Source organism: Pleurodeles waltl, chromosome 5, assembly GCF_031143425.1.
Source record: "Pleurodeles waltl isolate 20211129_DDA chromosome 5, aPleWal1.hap1.20221129, whole genome shotgun sequence".
NCBI classification, from domain to species: domain Eukaryota; kingdom Metazoa; phylum Chordata; class Amphibia; order Caudata; family Salamandridae; genus Pleurodeles; species Pleurodeles waltl.
Genome location: NC_090444.1, coordinates 1,419,854,740 through 1,419,872,872, shown reverse-complemented (window position 1 = coordinate 1,419,872,872; position 18,133 = coordinate 1,419,854,740). Strand labels below are relative to the sequence as shown.

Here is an 18,133-nt window from a genome sequence, read left to right as displayed (position 1 = left end):
AGTGTAAGTAGAGGTATCCACAGCCCACCGCCTGGAGGTTACGGCTTGGGTATCTATTCAAAGGCAGGAATCTGCTTCTAGAAGTCTCTATCAGATGAACAAGTTACTTACCTTTGCATTATCTGGTAGAGACTCTATCTCTAGCTGCAGATTCCTTATACCCACCCATGCCTCCTTGTTCTGCGGATATGTCTAGTGGGGTTAGGATGTATCCATTTCAGGGCCCTAGTTTTGCACAGGCAAAATATTGGTTCTATCCATGACTATCCATGACACTGTGCTTCTGGCATGGAGGTTTTGTGGATAAAAGAACTGACATACGCGCACCGGGGTGTACCTTTATAGGTGACCGTGATATCACAGATGGCTCCAATGACGCTGGCGAAGCGAAGCAGAGCTAAACAACGCGCGTGGATCTGAACGACGTCACCCGATGGTGCGCACAGGGTATTGCTCAGCAAAAAATTCTGGATTCAAAGCTGATAACAGGGAATTCAAAGGTAAGGGATCTGCAGCTAGATAGAGTCTCTACCAGATAATACATTACCGAAGGTAAGTAACTTGTTCTTCAGGCCCTCCTTCAAATCCTCCATAGCAGCTACCCATATTAGGTCGTTAGGAGGGGAACAGTGAGAATCCCTGGAAATGGCCAACCCCAGACTGGATGCAACAGCAGCCTCCCTTTTGGATTCACACTTGCGCTTAGTAGCCGTTGAACGAGACAAAGTGAAGGGAGTTAATTGTGACATCAAATTATATGGGTGAGGGGAAGCACCTGCCAAGGGCTTATTATCAGATGGTAATGCGATATTACTATTCCCCCCTCCTTCTCTACCCACATCCTGAGTGGGAGGCACATTAAGGACTGTGGATTCACCAAACCCTGAGGGGAAAGCTGGCCCAACTGCACCCAAACATAAACATTGTTCAGCCAGATCAATTTCTTTGTAGATTACTGCAACCACCCTCACCAGAAAAGAGTCTATTGTGGTGTGATTGCTGCTTGTCGTGGCCAAACTGCTCAGAGCCCTTTTCGTCCCCATTTCAGCAGTATATACCTTACTACTTACATCAATAACAAAATCCACAATTACCTCAGCGCCAATCCCAGGACCAAGAGACCAGGCCCAGCCCAGCTTCGTTCAGCTGCAAGCAGACACAGACGGGCCCTCATTTGGCCTGGGCACGCGACTGGGCACGTCCCCCGCTGCAGGACTAATGCACAGAGGTCAGGTTCGGCAGGCGGGGGAGGGAGGGAGAGTCTCCAGATGTGCAGTGCCTTTAAATGTAGTTTTGGCTCCCCCGGTCCCAAGAACACAAAACAGAATATGTTCAAAATCATTATTGCAAATATAAAAATCATGGAAAGTGAAATTAAAACAATAAATGGGCACATATTAAAATTTGACGATATATTAGATCGGAGGATGTGGATGAAATATGTGAAGGAATCCCTTTTTTTCATGCCCTAGCTAATATCTATAGCCAAAAAAGTCGGCAGGGAAAGTTTTGTCTGTGTTTTGTTGATGTTTTTAGGAGAAGCAGACAGAAAAAGCCAGTGTAAGGCCTTGACACAAACTGTGTGTTGAAGATGTTCCTCTTGGAATGCCTGCAGTACCTGTCTCCCCATTATCACACAGGCTTTATATAGTATTTCCCAGCATTATTGTACGAAAAAATTCGCTCTTTTATTTTTTAAGTAAGGTGTGATTAGAAATGTGCGCATTCCCCTGCACATTCATTTAAAGCAACCCCATTTTCCTCTAAACAATATATTGAATAAATCTATGGCATATGATCAATTCATACACTATCAAACTTTAAAAAATATTGTTATACTGTGTATTCATACAATTGAAATTGCCTGCAATCTTCTGCTTTGTGGAATATATGTAAAAATGCTCCTGAATTGCAGCGATCCCACTAGCAGAGGGCTGGTCATAGCTCAAGCCTGTCATCCAACCATTATTGTATGTTGGATGCAAAGTCTGGTGTACCAGCATGCTATTCAGACATCCTCCATAGTGTGTGTCCACAGTAGGGTTGGGTGCAGACCTGGCCACAGGCTTAGCCAGTGTCAAACATGTCCTACGTATAACTGAAAATTGTGTACAGTGTGGTTTGATGCCTGCAGAGGGTTGGGTGCAGGGCTTTGCTATAGCCTTGGCATCATTTCTATGTCTTGATGTGGAGTGGAGGTAAGGCCCGGCTAGAATGTCATGAATGATGTCATTTATGATGTTATTTAACATGTTATGAGGGGTGTAGTATATGAGGTCATAAGCAATGCATAATGGGAGTGCCTTTCTGTGTTTTTTTTTTTTTTTAACATAAGGATGTGTCTCCTTCTAACACCGAACTATAACATCACTTTATTAAACATTGTACATGCATGACAGAGACTGAATTCCTTGCATGTATAAGGTCACATTAACCATTGTCTTTTCTGTATTTTTTCTTTACATAAGTTAATGCCATAATACCTCACCTAATTACAACATCTCTTTTACACAATCACACCCACCCACACATAAGCACATTCCCATTTGCAACCAAAAATGCCTAGAAAAACATGTGGTACCAGGCTTTGACATTTGGAGATGGCTGCTAAGCATGGGGCCAGCTAGAGTTGGTGGGAAAGACACTCCTTGGTAAATGTTATAGTTTCTTAAAGCAGCCACATATTTATCTTAGTTTGCATAGCCTTCCTAGCTGTAACCATGTATCACTATTACATGCCAAATGATAAGAGTACCAGAAAGACCATGCAGATAGTTTTTCCTATCATCAATATTAGAAAAAAAACTCTAAGCAGTGCCATGTAATTGGAATTTATAGATATTAAGGAAAACCAATGATAGAGGAGACTCAAAGGGAAATATAGTAGATAAAACAGTGAGTTCAGAGATTATAAAGGCCAATATAATTTGCTACAAGCTGCCAGAAGGGAACAAGGAGTACGAAGAGGCACCTATGATTGAATGTGCTGAAGGCGACCAAGACATCAAGAAAGATTGTAGTGGATAATAGAGTTTGTTTAATGCATGGGGCAAAGTACCGTTATTTATGGAGTTCAGAAAGATATAAAATGCCCAAAGAAAATGCACTTATTATATAGAAACAGGAATTATTACTAAGTAGGTCAGTGATGTCCTCCAGAAGAAAACTTTGTAAATTTTGTTCCAGTTCTTGGGAGAGCCTGTTGTGAACACGTGCATGTCATTTGGATAAAAAGTATGAAAAACACATATTTGCAACAACTGAGTAGAAATGCTATGATACTATATGTTGTTTTAAGATTGTGTTGATAGTAAACCAGTAAATGTGATCACGTGTTCAAATATATTTTTTATTCCAGGTTCAAGTTCTTTTGAATCCCAAAAGATGGAAAGGCCTTCTATTTCTGTAATTTCTCCAACTTCTCCTGGAGCTCTTCAAGATGCACCTCAGGTCCTACCGGGACAGCTTTCTGTAAGTATATACTGTGTAGTGTCATATCAGTTTGAGATTTGGTAAATGGTTGGCTAATCTATGGAGTTTGCTCACATTGGCTAATAACAAATATTTTCCCTCAGGTGAGTACATATGCAAAGAATTTCCTAACATTGAACATGCCTCTTATGTTTCATTATCTGAAACTGGGAGAAATGGGGCATCACAACGTTGAGCCCAAATGTGGGAGACATTTGTCAGCAACTGTTGAACTTGTTTGAGAGATGTCTGTTGCACTTGAAGGGTCACTACATTCATTCGTTTCATTTAGCACCATCATGTCTTGGTGAAGTCCCATTAGAAAGGCTCATGTTACAGCATACCAGAATAGAAGGGAACATATGGGAATAAAGGCTGTACAGATTATGCAGTAATGTGTACAAACCGAATGTTCAAAAGTTAGTTTAGTGATTATTTTCTGACTACCTGAGTCAGATTTGTACGTCTTTGTCACAAAGCAGACGCTGATGAGGATCCACCACTAGCACTTTTGAGGGTGTTGCCTCTTCTGTGAAAACTGTGAATCTCTGCATTTGCCCACAGCAAACGTCTAAACTGTTAAGTGAAATTGACCTGGATTGCTTAACAAAACAAGTTCAAGGACATTCAACGACTTTGAAGACATTGCACCTTTAGTGGATGCCTTTTTCCCTAACTCTTGCCGAAACAAACTTCTGTATGCTAAGACATCTGATTCCTAAATAAAAAAAAATCCAGAAGGGCTTGTCTGTGTCTCTAACTCTCAGAGTCTCATCCTGGCCCAGCTCTATCCCAACTAAGACTACGCTCATAAGTAGACATTTACAATAGACTTGTACTCTCAGTCTTTGAAGCATTTATCAGAATGATCTCTTTCTACACGTTAGAGTTTTTGGCTTTCATTTTTTGGATTTGTGTTGATATGAGTATTGAATCCCCCATCAACTCCAGCAAGGTGAATCCTTGATCATAGCCAACCTCTTGAACCATTTATGGAGTGCTCCTTTGTGGAAACAATTCACTGTTGTCTCTCATGGATGGATGCTGTGTTCTCAGATCTTACTTATGGTATGTTCATCTTTTATTATCTTGCCTACCTTCTCACTACTGTGCCAGTGAGTTGCTTATAGTGTCAAAAACATTGATAGAGTAGCAATGTAAGAAGAAGCAGAGCAGACATATATATGCAGGCCTACATGAGAATGGTGCTGGCTTGTATTGTAACACTACAAATGTGGTCTACTGTATATTATGTCCTTGTATTAAAGCTTATATTGGACAAACAGCACAGGCAGTTAAAAGCCGCATCCTACAGCATCGATCGAGAGTCAAGTGTGCTATAAAAGGAGCACCGTTGGTTGAACATTTCTTAGAACTTGGTCATAAAGCAGATGACATCAAATGGACAGTGCTAGCTGTTGTACAAAGTAAAGCGGATGGCCCTGCAATGCTGACCAGACTACTCAAATTGGAAGCACGGCTGATTGAGAAATTTCAAACAGTCAGAAATGGACTAAATGACTGTGACGAAGTCTGGGCTCTCATTGGCAAATGATATTGGATATGGCCTCGCTTGACCACAGTGTCTTGGAACCCCAGGAAAAGGGAATGAACCCTTTGGCTAATGTAATAATTTTCAGTACATTTTGCTGTGAACTTGTCTCAAAAGTATAAACTTCAATTAAGGTGCTTTTGAAAATCATAGTTAGAAGAGGATGAGTAGATTGATTTGGACTCTCAGGAAAAAAAAATGTACCCTTTTGATCTATGCAATAACTGTTATTGTATTGTATTTGAAACGTGTTTCAAATTTGCAAATTTAAACCAAAGTAATGTGTGAAAATAATAGTGAGAAGATGGTGGTACGAGTAAGCCCCTATGAAGATAACCAAATACGGATTGAATGTGAAGAATGTGATTAAAATATATAGGGAATCATTTTTTAGATGACCTTTTTAGTGTGACAGCTTACAACTTTTTGTTGTTTGCAATGATAAACGTGGTCTGGGCATTATTGGCAATGTTTCCTTATTCTGTAGGCAACGTTAGCTCTGTATATACATCAAATCATACAGAGAGTCCGTGATTAGGGCTCACAATACGTGGAGTAAGCCCAGATAATAATAAGGAAGGGACGTAGTTCCCCCAATATGGCGCCCAGCGGTAGACACTGTTGTGAAACAGTAGCTGACTAGTACGTGCCGAGACAATTAACAAAATGGCCGACGCATGGTCGACCTCGTTACTTCATCGTACGCAAAGTTAGCAGCAAGATATTGGCATGGACCTTGCCGCGGTGTGTTGAAAGAAGAGCGAAACTTTCAAAAGTAAGTGTTGTTGGAGTACGATTGCTCGTAGGAGGAGCAATGATAAGTGGGCTGAGTAATTGAGCTATTAGTCGCTGAGATTTAGAAATTTCCTACTTCTCTTTTTTGGCAGTTGTTACAGGCATTTGACTGCATGGTGCCATTACCGCCTAGTAAAACCAGAAGGTAATTTAAATAGGGAAGTATTGCGATATTTTAAATATTAATTTAAGAAAATAGACTCTTTTGATATGATGAAGCTGGTCGAATATTTTCTCACATCAGGCTCTTGTCCGTTTTCTTTCCTTTCTTAGTTTCAGGATAATACTAATAGACAAATTGGCAATTTGTCCTGATGGGTGAATTCAATATTTGACTATGTTTCTTAGAGAAAGGTATGTTTTATTATGGGATTCACTGAATAGGGTTTAACCATGGGGTATTTACAAATACCACACTGAGATGCATGGTGGTGATTAAAGGGTGGATGCACCCTTATTTTGATTTCACTTAAACAGTGCACTGGGAGAGACTCAATTTAGATTATTCGTTATCATTTTGGAACAACTATAGCTTTAAGTTTTTTTATAAATAGATTCACAACATTAAATTCAGACTATGTTACTCTATACATTCGAAGAGAGATAGAGAATGAATACAGTGTAATTATTTGATTTTAATATATGTGTTACTTTTTGTAGACGTGCCAGTGCCCTTCGACTGTCCTGAAGAGGCCACGAGTTTTGAGGCCGAAACGCGTCGACACTAGTCTAACGGGATCAAGGGCTTATAATTAATGAATTGAGAGATTAAATAATTAGAAGCACTACATAATACCTTAAAAAATTGTTAGATGTTTTCAGCTGGGTGCTAACCCCTTGGTCACCTTTATAAGGCAGGATCACAATGCGAATTGAGCTATAGTGACCTTTATCAGTTTTTTCGTTGGGCATTACCCATTTTGATGTATTGTTTGTGCTTAGTTTTAAGTAATAGTGTTGTGTAATGTATGCAATAGTTAGTAATATGATGTATAATTGTTGATGTCTTAATATATGTTACCATGTTGAGGTATACACTGCTATTTGTAAATAAATGAAATAAACATGGGAAAGTAATTTACCCTATTAACCAAAAGTGAGTTTTTTGGTTAGTATAATTAATGAATAGATTTGTCCCTGCCTGCTATTTTTTGTGATTGTGCTTAGATAGTTCCCTAAGCAGGTTGGGGTGATAGGGTATTCCCCTCCTTCTTTGTGAATGTCTTGCCCATGCGCTTCAGTCATTTGTTTGCTTTGCTATGGAGAATTCTCTACTCTTTTTTTATGATGGGGTGTTCATCATCTTTGCCAGAAGGAAAAGAGAGCTCTAGGCCCAGGACTGCAAGAGAAACTACAACAACGTACCCATAGCTTTAAGTTTTTCTCAGAATTGGAATGTTTTTTTTCGAGTTCCTAACCAAGATCTGTGGCCAGACTGACTATTCAGGCAATCAAGCAATCCTCTGGGAGGCAGGAGTCCCCGGAAGCCGTTTTTGACACTTGGAGGCCAGTTTCGGCCTCCATGAGTGGTGATGAACCTTGTTTTGATTTTTGGAGCTGGTTCTAGTGCGCATTTGCAGGTCTTCTCACAGGGGCTGAATTTATCATTTTTGCCAGGACTCTTTTAAGTTCCCAGTCCGGACCTGAACTGATCTGTGCCCTGGCTATGAGTCACTAAAACAAAACATTTAGGACCCTCCTCACAAAGGTAAATTTGATCACAAATGCAAGTTTATGACCAAATTTACCTTTTTACTTGATAGTCATTTACAAAGGATTCTTGGCAGATGTGACCCGATTTACAGGGCGGAGATCTTCACCACGTGTGAATATCTGTGCAGCCGCAACTTGTACTCTGGGGTGGTAAGTGTGCATTCCGAGTTATGGTTTGCCTTGGACATTTAGGAATGCCCACAAGCTTGTATGTTTTTGGGCATTCTCAAACTCATCTTCCTCCCTTTTGTATCCTAGGAAAGGTGTTAAATTCACTCAGAATAAGGGTTTGAATGGATGTGGATGGAGACTCCGGTTGTATTTGAGAATAAATATTTATTTTTATTTAATAATTAAGTAAATACAACAGGGCTCACCAACTCTGCCTGTTCTGCACTGCCTTCTAGACCCAACTGACACTTTTCCCCATACATTCTAATTCCAACCTTTAACATTCTACATTCCACTTACTGTCTATTACAACATCTCTTTTTTTTCCAAACAAAACAAAATTAAGAAACAAAAATTATTAATAAATAACATACATATTAATACATTACAAATTCAGAGTACTTATTTGGTACATGTACTTTTTTTCTAGTTCTCAAGATTGAGTCATCAGATAACTCTTTCTCAATAGCTCCTCTCTGTTCCATTTCTGAATCTTGCATTTCCTTGACACCAGCATTACTATCATTACTTATTCTACTACTTTCCTCTTTTCAGCTTTGGATTTTCCATTGACTTCATCACTAGTAATGCTTCCAAAGTCAAAATAATCTTGTGTTTCCAAAATAAAAGTCTTCTGTATTTCTTTAATTTCTCCATAGTCTCTCTTGATGTGGTTTTAATAAAACAACGGCATTTTTACTCCACCATCCATTATCTTTCAAAAATACAGAACCATTAGAAACTTTCAAAACGTGTATCAAATCAAATCAAATCATTAACATTTATAAAGCGCGCTACTCACCCGTGTGGGTCTCAAGGCGCTAGGGGGAAGGGGTTACTGCTGCTCGAAGAGCCAGGTCTTGAGGAGTCTCCGGAATGCGGAGTGGTCCTGGGTGGTCCTGAGGATGGTGGGGAGGGAGTTCCATGTCTTGGCCGCCAGGTAGGAGAAGGACCTCCCACCCGCCGTTGAGCGGCGGATGCGAGGGACAGCGGCGAGAGCGAGGCTGGTGGAGCGGAGAAGACGGGTGGGAGCTTAGAAGCTGAGGCGACGGTTGAGGTATTCTGGTCCCTTGTTGTGGAGGGCTTTGTGTGCATGTGTGAGGAGACGGAAGGTGATCCTTTTGCTGACGGGAAGCCAGTGCAGGTGTCTCAGGTGGGCAGAGATGTGGCTGTTGCGGGGTATGTCGAGGATGAGGCGGGCGGAGGCGTTTTGAATTCGTTGCAGACGTTTCTGGAGTTTTGCGGTGGTCCCAGCGTAAAGGGTGTTGCCTTAGTCCAGGCGGCTCCTGACGAGGGCGTGGGTCACGGTCTTTCTGGTGTCGGCGGGGATCCAGCGGAAGATCTTCCGGAGCATGCGGAGGGTGAGGAAGCAGGAGGAGGATACGGCGTTGACTTGTTTGGTCATGGTGAGAAGTGGGTCCAAGATGAAGCCGAGGTTGCGTGCGTGGTCTGAGGGGGTCGGTGCGGTGCCAAGGGCCGTGGGCCACCAGGAGTCGTCCCAGGCGGTCGGGGTGTTACCGAGGATGAGGACTTCCGTTTTGTTTGAGTTCAGTTTCAGACGGCTGAGTTTCATCCAATCTGCGACGTCCTTCATTCCATCTTGCAGGTTGGTCTTTGCGCTGGTGGGGTCCTTGGTGAGGGAGAGTATCAGTTGAGTGTCGTCGGCGTAGAAGGTGATGATGATGCTGTGTTTGCGTACGATGTCGGCGAGGGGGCTCATGTAGACATTGAAGAGTGTCGGGATGAGCGAGGAGCCTTGTAGGACGCCGCAAATGATCTCGGTGGGGTCTGAGCGAAAAGGAGGGAGAGAGCGGTTGGAGAGGAAGGAGGCGATCCAGTCCAGGGCCTGGCCTTGGATCCCGATGGAGCGGAGGCGGGTTATTAGGGTGCGGTGACAGACGGTGTCGAAGGCAGCCGAGAGGTCGAGGAGGATGAGGGCGACTGTTTCACTGTTGTCCATCAGGGTTCTGATGTCGTCTGTGACTGAGATGAGGGCGGTTTCAGTGCTGTGGTTGGCTCGGAATCCGGATTGAGAGGGGTCGAGAAGGTTGTTGTCTTCTTCAAGGAAGTTGGTAAGGTGCTTGTTGACGGTCTTCTCTATGACTTTGGCAGGGAAGGGGAGGAGCGAGATGGGGCGGAAGTTCTTCAGGTCACTTGGGTCAGCCGGAGGTTTCTTCAGTAGGGCGTTGACTTCAGCGTGTTTCCATCTCTCGGGGAAGGTGGCAGAAGAAAACGAGGAGTTGATGATGGTCTGGAGGTGTGGGGCAATGATGTCGTCGGCTTTATTGAAGATGAAGTGTGGGCAGGGGTCCGAGGGGGCACTGGAGTGGATTGAGTTCATGGTGGTTTTGGTCTCTTCTGTGTTGATGTGGATCCAGGCGTTGAGGGTGATGGCTGGGGGTGTGGGTTCAGTGGTGGTTGGCTGGGTCTGGTGTCCGAAGCTGTCGTGTAGGTCGGTGATCTTACGATGGAAAAGGTGGCGAGGGAGTTGCACAGGTCTTGTGAGGGTGTGATGGCGTTGGCGTTGGGGTTGGAGAGCTCTTTTACGATGTTGAAGAGTTCTCTGCTGTTGTGGCTGTTTTTGTCCAGTCTGTCTCTGAAGAAATTCCTTGTGGCTGCGCGGATCAGGTGGTGGTGTTCGCGGGTAGCGTTCTTGAGGGCAGTCATGTTGTCTTCGGTGTGGTCCTTACGCCAGGCTTTCTCAAGGGTACAACAAGTTTTCTTTGATTCCTTAAGGGTGTCAGAGAACCAGAGAGGTTTTTTGGTGTTGGACTGTCTTGGAAGGCGTCTGAGGGGGGCGAGGTTGTCCGCGCAGTTGGTGATCCAGTTTGTGAGGCTGAGGGCTGCGTCGTTGGGGTCGGCGGAGAAGGTGGGTTGGTTGTCGATGAGCGTGGAGAAAAGCTGTTCTTCGGGGATTTTGTTCCACTGTCAACGAGGGATGGGTTGAGTGCGGAGGTGGCGAGTCTCGTGTCGGAAGGTGAAGTGGACACAACTGTGGTCGGTCCAGTGTAGAGCGGAGGCGTGGCTGAAGGAAACGTGTTTGCTGGCGGAGAAGATGGGGTCGAGCGTGTGTCCGGCGATGTGGGTGGGGGTGTTCACCAGTTGCTTGAGGCCGAGGATGGCGAGGTTGTCGAGCAGGGCGGTGGTGTTGGGGTCGTTGTTCTGTTCTAGATGGAAGTTGAGGTCGCCGAGGAGGATGTAGTCTGGCGAGGCGAGGGCATGCGGGGAGATGAAGTCGGTGATGGAGTCGCTGAAGAGGGCGCGCGGTCCGGGGGGACGGTAGATGAGGGATCCTCTGAGGGTGGTCCTGGGTCTGTGCGGATCTGGAAGTGCAGGTGTTCGGCGGCGAGGGGGGTGTCTTCGGTGGAGGTGGTGACGCTGATGGAGTCTTTGAAGACGATGGCGATTCCTCCCGCCTACTTGGTTGGTGCGGTCTTTCCTGGAAATCTTGTAGCCTTCGGGGATGGCTATGGCGATGTCGGGGGCCGAAGAGGCGTTCATCCAGGTCTCAGTGATGAAGGCGACGTCTGGTGCGGTGGAGTCCAGGAGGTCCCAGAGTTCAACGGCGTGCTTGTGGACGGATCGAGCATTGATCAGGATGCATTTGAGGGGGTTGATGGCGCATGGGCTGGTGGTCGTGGTTGTCTCATGGTGGAAGGTAAGTTTGCAGGTGTGACATGCGAAGGGTCCGTGGGTACGTTTCGGGTTAGCTTGGAAGCAGGTACTGGAGCGCCCTGGGTTGAGGGCGTGGAGGGTGATGGGGTCGTATCGGTGCAGTGGGGTTTGGGAGTGCTCAGGGCCAGGGGTCGTGGCGCTGGGCGAGGGCCAGACGCGGACGGGCGCAGACGGGCTTGCCTTTGGCACGCCCGCTGCGCGGTCTTGCAGCGGCCGCCATAAGAGGGAGGAGTGGGGGGAGGGGTCAGCTGGGGGCGGGGGACGGGAGTGGGCGACGAATGGGAGCTGGGGGGGCGGGGGCGTGCAGGAGGTGGCGGCGGGAAAGCGGAGGGAGGGGGACAGGAAGAGGGGAGAAAAGATGGGGGAGGGGGGTTAAGGGTGGCGGGGAGTTTAGGAAGAAAGTTAGGAGGAAAGTTAGGAAGATAGGGGAGGGGGGTTATAGAGGTGGAGGTGGGTGAGGATGAGATGTAGAAGATAGATTAGGGTGAGAGATAGAGTGAAAGGATAGGAAGATAGGGGGGGTTACAGAGGAGGTGGCGAGTGAGGGGGAAAGATAGAGAGATAGGTAGATAGAGCGATAGGTAGATGGGGGCGTTACAGAGGGGGTGGCGAGTGAGGGAGGTCAGGGAGACGAGACAGGAGCAGAAGGGCAGACGCGGGAAAAACCAAGCAGAAGGTAAAAGAAGAAGAGGAGCAGAAGAGGGAAGAGCAGAAGACAGAGGATCACAGAAGAAGGTAAAGAAGAAGAGGAGCCGAAGATCAGAAGACAGAAGAACACAGAAGAAGGTAAAGAAGAAGAGGAGCCGAAGATCAGAAGACAGAAGAACACAGAAGAAGGTAAAGAAGAAGAGGAGCGGAAGAGCAGAAGAGAGAAGAACACAGAAGAAGGTAAAGAAGAAGAGGAGCGACGAGCAGCAGATGGAAGAGCCAAGAAGAGGGACACAGAAGTAGAAAGCACACGCAGGTCGCGGTGCAAAGGAGAGAGAAAGAAGCACACAGAAGAAGAACACAGATGAAGACAGAAGACGGGGAGCAGGAAAGAAAAAAGGGTACAGATGAAGAATACAGAAGAAGGGCACAGAGGAAGAACAGAGATGAAGAAAAGAAGCAGGAGAGGAGGTGAGTAGCGCTGGGCAGGGCGAGGGGCTGGGCGGTGGGGGGGGGTACTTACTGTGAATTCGCTGGGCTTGCTAGGAGGTCTCAGGAGCCTGGGCTGGTGGAGCTGCAGCGGCAGGGGGAGCGACCTACCCTTGGTGAAGTGTACACTGACTCTCCCTTAAGAACTTTATAAGGTTTTTTTATAAGGACCCAATCACCAACACTGAACACTTTAGATCTGACTCTATTTATCCTATCATAATAACTTTTAGTTTTTACTTATTTGTCAACAATTTTTTGTTTAACTTGAAGTTCATTGTCATTGGAGTTATTTGCAATCTTGACAAACTTAGGAGTAAGTAACATTTTCTCCTTTCTACCTCTCATCAAAAAGAAAAGTGAAAATCCAGTTGTAGAATTTGTAGTACTATTGTAACTGTACACCTTCTCCCGTAGATAATCACATACATCTAATTTTGATGCCATTGCTAATTGAATTCCTTCTTTCATAAATGTATTCATACATTCCACTTGACCATTTGATGAAGGATTGTAAAGGGGAGTTTTTTCTTGTTGAATACCGTGATTACTCAAAAACGTACACATTTTTTCCGTGCTTATTCAAAAACGTACACATTTTTTGTGATGTTTATAGTGTACCGTTCTAGGTAAACCTTCAATTACTAATATTTTTTTTTTAAACTCAATAACAATTTCAGTACTAATATTCTTTAAAAATTCCCAGTGAATCCATTTAGAATAGTAATCAGTGACAACAATTAAGTAACACATATCAGAATCAAGTAAACTAAATGGGCCGGAGATATGCATAGCTATTTTCTCCCACAGTGCATCAAGTATCAAGACAGGTTGCAATTCTTTCTTGCTCACTTTCCAATGTTTGTCAGATTTGATGCATTCCACACAATTATCCAAATAGATATTAACATCATTGTCAATCCCAGGCCAATAATAGTATGATCTTAAAGCTTTCTTTGTGACAGTAGAACCTGGATGTCCTTTATGAGCTAATTCAATCAACCTTTTCTTTAAAATTTGCAGTGGAACATACAAATCATGTCTCATTAAAATTCCACATTCAATACTCAGTCCATCAGCAACTTGTGAAAATGTATTCAATACATTATCTAAATTTCTGTTAGGAGGCCACCCATTGATGACATATTTCATAACTTGCTGTAAAATCAAATCACTTTCACAAGCTTTATCCCATTCCTGAGCAGAAATCACACAATTGCAATGTTTCACTGCGTCTAAAAAAGCCACAACACACTCATCATTTAAAATCTTACTGTCATCATCATTTTCTAAAGGTAACCTGGATAAACAATCCACATGTTTGTTCAAACCACCTGAAATGTGTTTTATCTCAAAATTATATTCTTCCAATTTTGATATCAGCCTGATTAACCTAGAGGATGTCTTCGTATTACTTCTTCCATCCATCATGTACACCAGTGGTTTATGATCAGTTACTAACTCAAAGTCATTACCCCAAAGATATGTCTTCAACTTCTCCACAGCCCATACACAAGCCAAAGCCTCTCTTTTGATAGTGCTGTAAAAACATTCCAATTTCCGAACCATTCTAGAAACAAACGCTACTGTATATTCTCTTTCTGATACAATTTGAGTAAACACAGCACCTATACCCTTAGCACTAGCATCAACCGTAATTCTGTTACACCATTTAGTATCATAAGGCTGCAAAGCTGGCACCTTTAATATGGCATTTTTCATGTTTGTATATGCAGACTCTTGTTCATCCGTCCATTCGAATCTCACCTTCTTTCTCAGAAGCTTTCTAAGTGGTTTAACCAAACTGGCATAATCCATAATGAACCCACAATACTACTCACTCAATCCAAGAAAATATTTAAGAGTATCTTTATCTTTAGGTTTAGGCACTTCATGAATTACCTTTAGTAAATCCTCTTTTTGGTTTTATTTCTTCAGCTGACAAAGTGTGCCCCAAATATTCTATTTCTTTACATAAGAATTTACATTTTGATTTGCTGTCACCCCTCTTTCTTTTAAAATCCTCAGCACTGTATTTAAGATAGCATTGTGTTGAGAGGTTGTTTTCGCATCTACCAAAATATCATCTTGAAATTTTTCAATACCTTCCATATCTTTAAATAGAAAATCTATAAGCTTTTGAAATACACTTGCAGCTGATGCAGGTCCAAAGGGTAAACGTACATATCTATACGCACCAAAAGGTATTACAAAAGTGGTATAGTCCTTAGATGATTCACATAACTTGACTTGATGATATGCTGACTTAAGGTCGATTAACGAAAAATACCTTGATCCATTAGTGGCTGCCAGAATTTCTTGAATCCTGGGTAAAGGATGACAATCCACTACAATATTTTTGGTCAAGGACCTCAAGTCAGCACACAACCTTATATCACCAGTTTTTTTCTTTGTAACTACAATAGCCAATACCCACTCAGAAGAATCTGTGCATTCAATCACACCCTCATCACACAGTTTCTTTAATAGTTCCTTCAACTCTCCTCTAGCTGAAAAAAGGAACAGGACGAACTTTATGAATGACAGGAGTAGCTGTTGCTTTCAATTTAATTTCATGTTCAAAACCCTTTACGCATCCGATGTGATTTGCAAATACTTCCTGATTATCTGCCAAAACTTGTTCAAGAGTCAAATTCATATCAGTATCCTCTGCACTATTCACCTCTGAATATGGTATGTCTCAGAGAATTATGGGATCTGGCGATCCTGGTTTCAAAATTATTCCTAATTTACTCAAATCTTGCCAACCAACAATGTTCCTGCCATTTTCAGCAACAAAAATCTTAGTATCGATACTGCTATTTTTAAATTGCAAAGTGTCACAAAAATATCCCACCATGTTAATATCAAATTCTCCAAATGCTTTTGGGTTTACCTCACTCTTTTCTAATTTTATCTTTTTTGCAAATATTTTCAAAATTGTTCTTGTCTAGAATGGTAATAGGAGAACCTGAATCTGCCATGATTTTCAATTATTTTCCCCTAATGCTGGCTGAACCAAGTGGTGATTTAAATCTGTTTGACACGCCTTTGCAACAATCATCAATAGTTAACACTATATTTGCACACATTTCTTCATCAAACTCATCAACCGTATACAACAGCAAAATGACCAATTGTTTTACATTTGGCACACTTTTTTTCTATGGCAGGACATTTGGAATTGTTACCCAGATGTGATTTAGAACCACATCTATAACACTGTACACCTTTTCTTCTACTGTACTTGTTATCCTTGCCTTTGTTCACTAATTTAGTCTTGTGATCATGTACCATATACACATCTGTTTTAGAAAATATTAAGATATTAAAGCCTTAGTGGACAGCAACGATCTCTCAATCCCTTTAGCTAAGTTGATGACTTCATGTAATGTTGGATTTCTGCATGCAAGCAATGTTTCTTGAATCTTTTTTGAATAACATTGAAATACAAATTGATCACGAATATAAATGTCTGTCATCTCATTAAATTCAAATGAAGATGCTAAAACTCTAAAAGAAGCAATATATTCTTCAATGCTTTCGTCTTCCATCTGCTTCCGCTTGAAAAAATGATGCCGCTCAACTATTACATTTGGTTCCGCAGTGAACTGTTTTTCCATACGTTTAACTGCTTCTTCATACTCATCCAGTGGAATGAATTGGCCCAGAGGTGGTTCAAATTCTGGTAGGTTATCAAAAATTTCTTGACCAGTATTGCCTAATAGGCCAAACATCAACACTTTTTTCTTTTCAGGATCAATTGTTTTTCCATCAATAGCCAGTAGGTAATTTTCAATGCTCTGTGCCAATTTTTCCATTTCATTATGGGTTTTCCAGGATTATTTAAAAACAGTGCAGGTTGATTTATAATATTACTATGAACCATTTTATTGATTGCTAAAATTATAATTTTTTATGCTATATTTCACCGTTTCTTAAAATGCCTTCCGGTTCATTTGAAATCCTCTGGCAAAAGTTTATTTCAAAATATAGCTTTCTCTATATTTAAATTAGCTCTCAAAAACTTTTCAAATGTTAATGAATTGTGACTTAAAATTCCCACTGTTTCTTTCTTTTTTTGTTGGGAGTCAAAATCAACATTTATGATGGGCGGCGTTGACATCCGGTTTCAGCAGGAGATTGCCCCTACTTTTCCAAATATGCCCAATCCAAAGTGGCCGCCATGCGCATTATATATTTTGATAGGAAATTGGACTTGTACCAACAATATAAATCTCTCTCTTCAGTTAGTTGGGCACAGTATTAACAGTATTAGACTGACGTTAACCCAAGCACACTCGCATATAAATCAAGACAAAAAGATATTGTACTTGCTTGAAGATTTTACATCCGTTGGTTGCTCATTACAGGTCGTCCTTCAAAATAGGAACCTTTGTCGAAATATGAATAGCTTGCGCTTAGACACGTCAACACAGTCCTCACAGAAACAAGGTAATAATGGTATCGATGAGCCCCAAGAACGCTCATCGCCAACTTGTTGTGGATGAAGACTCCGGTTGTATTTTAGAATAAATATTTCTTTTTATTTAATAATTAGGTAAATACAACAGGGCTCACCAACACCGCCCTTTCTGCACTACCTCCTAGATCCAACTGACACTTTTCCCCGTACATTATAATTCCAACTTTTAACATTCTACATTCCACATACTTTCTATTACAACACTCCCCTTCCAGGTTGGAAAGGGGAAAAGATTTGCTGGGAGTATGAGGAAAATACATTATTCGTGGAGATACTGTTTTCCCTATGAAGAAAAAAAAAATGAATTTGTACAGGGGAATCTATTCCTGCTGTTCAGGGTTCCCCACTATAGAGAACTTTGTACAGCAGGAAAAGGAACCTGTATGGAAAAAGTCATTAGACCTTTTCAGAGTTATGCCTGGAAAACCTGCGTCCGGCACAGCTTTTCAAGTGTATTTCTGAGAATGTTTATAAATATTATAAAGTTAGAAAAATAGGTTTGTGGGGAGCTCTCTGCCCATAGTTTATCTAAATATTTTCATGAATAAGGCCCATAGCGTTCTTCTATGTGCATTTGCATATCCACACCATTTGTTGGTGCTGTGATTCCAGACTAAAACCATGGATAAAGAGATGCAGGGCATGGGTACTGTGCAGATTGTAGTGTCCTGCTGGACACGTTCTAGTGTTTCTGCCAACCACTTGGCTGAGGGCTGGTCTTACATGCACACCCCGCAACCACCCAACACAAGCGTCACCTGTCAGGTGACCCTGCCAATAAAAAGGTCCCGGCGCACGTGCCCGGAGCCAGTTCTAACCACTGTGCTACTGTGTCTCAGTCAGTGATTTAGTAGCATGAGGGCCTAGGGCCCCCAACACCAAAATGGCGACGAGTGGGATCTCCAACCCCACGTGGCTCCCGACAGGAACTTTGCCGTTGGGCGTAGGGGGAAACAATGCCTCTGCATAAGGCACCCCCATGTATCCTGCCGGCATGACAGCGACCGGCGCAGGAAGAGCAGTGAGTGGGAGAGGAAGGCCGTCGCAGCCCCATCCCCAGGCCCGCCGGTGCATTTGGAAGTGGTAGGTGCTGGTGATCAGAGCGTCCCGCAGCACTGCCAAAACGGCTGGGG

General features: G+C 42.9%; 1 protein-coding gene across 7 annotated transcripts in view; it reads left to right on the top strand.

The window, feature by feature from the left end:
• RIMS1 (regulating synaptic membrane exocytosis 1) overlaps positions 1–18,133 on the top strand; it is a 2,255,956-nt gene that overhangs the window by 1,247,297 nt on the left and 990,526 nt on the right. For all 7 annotated transcript variants that reach the window (XM_069235695.1, XM_069235694.1, XM_069235701.1 and 4 more), the window contains one exon: positions 3,359–3,471. In XM_069235695.1, the coding sequence (XP_069091796.1) occupies positions 3,359–3,471 (113 nt within the window). The remainder of the gene's footprint in view (positions 1–3,358; positions 3,472–18,133) is intronic.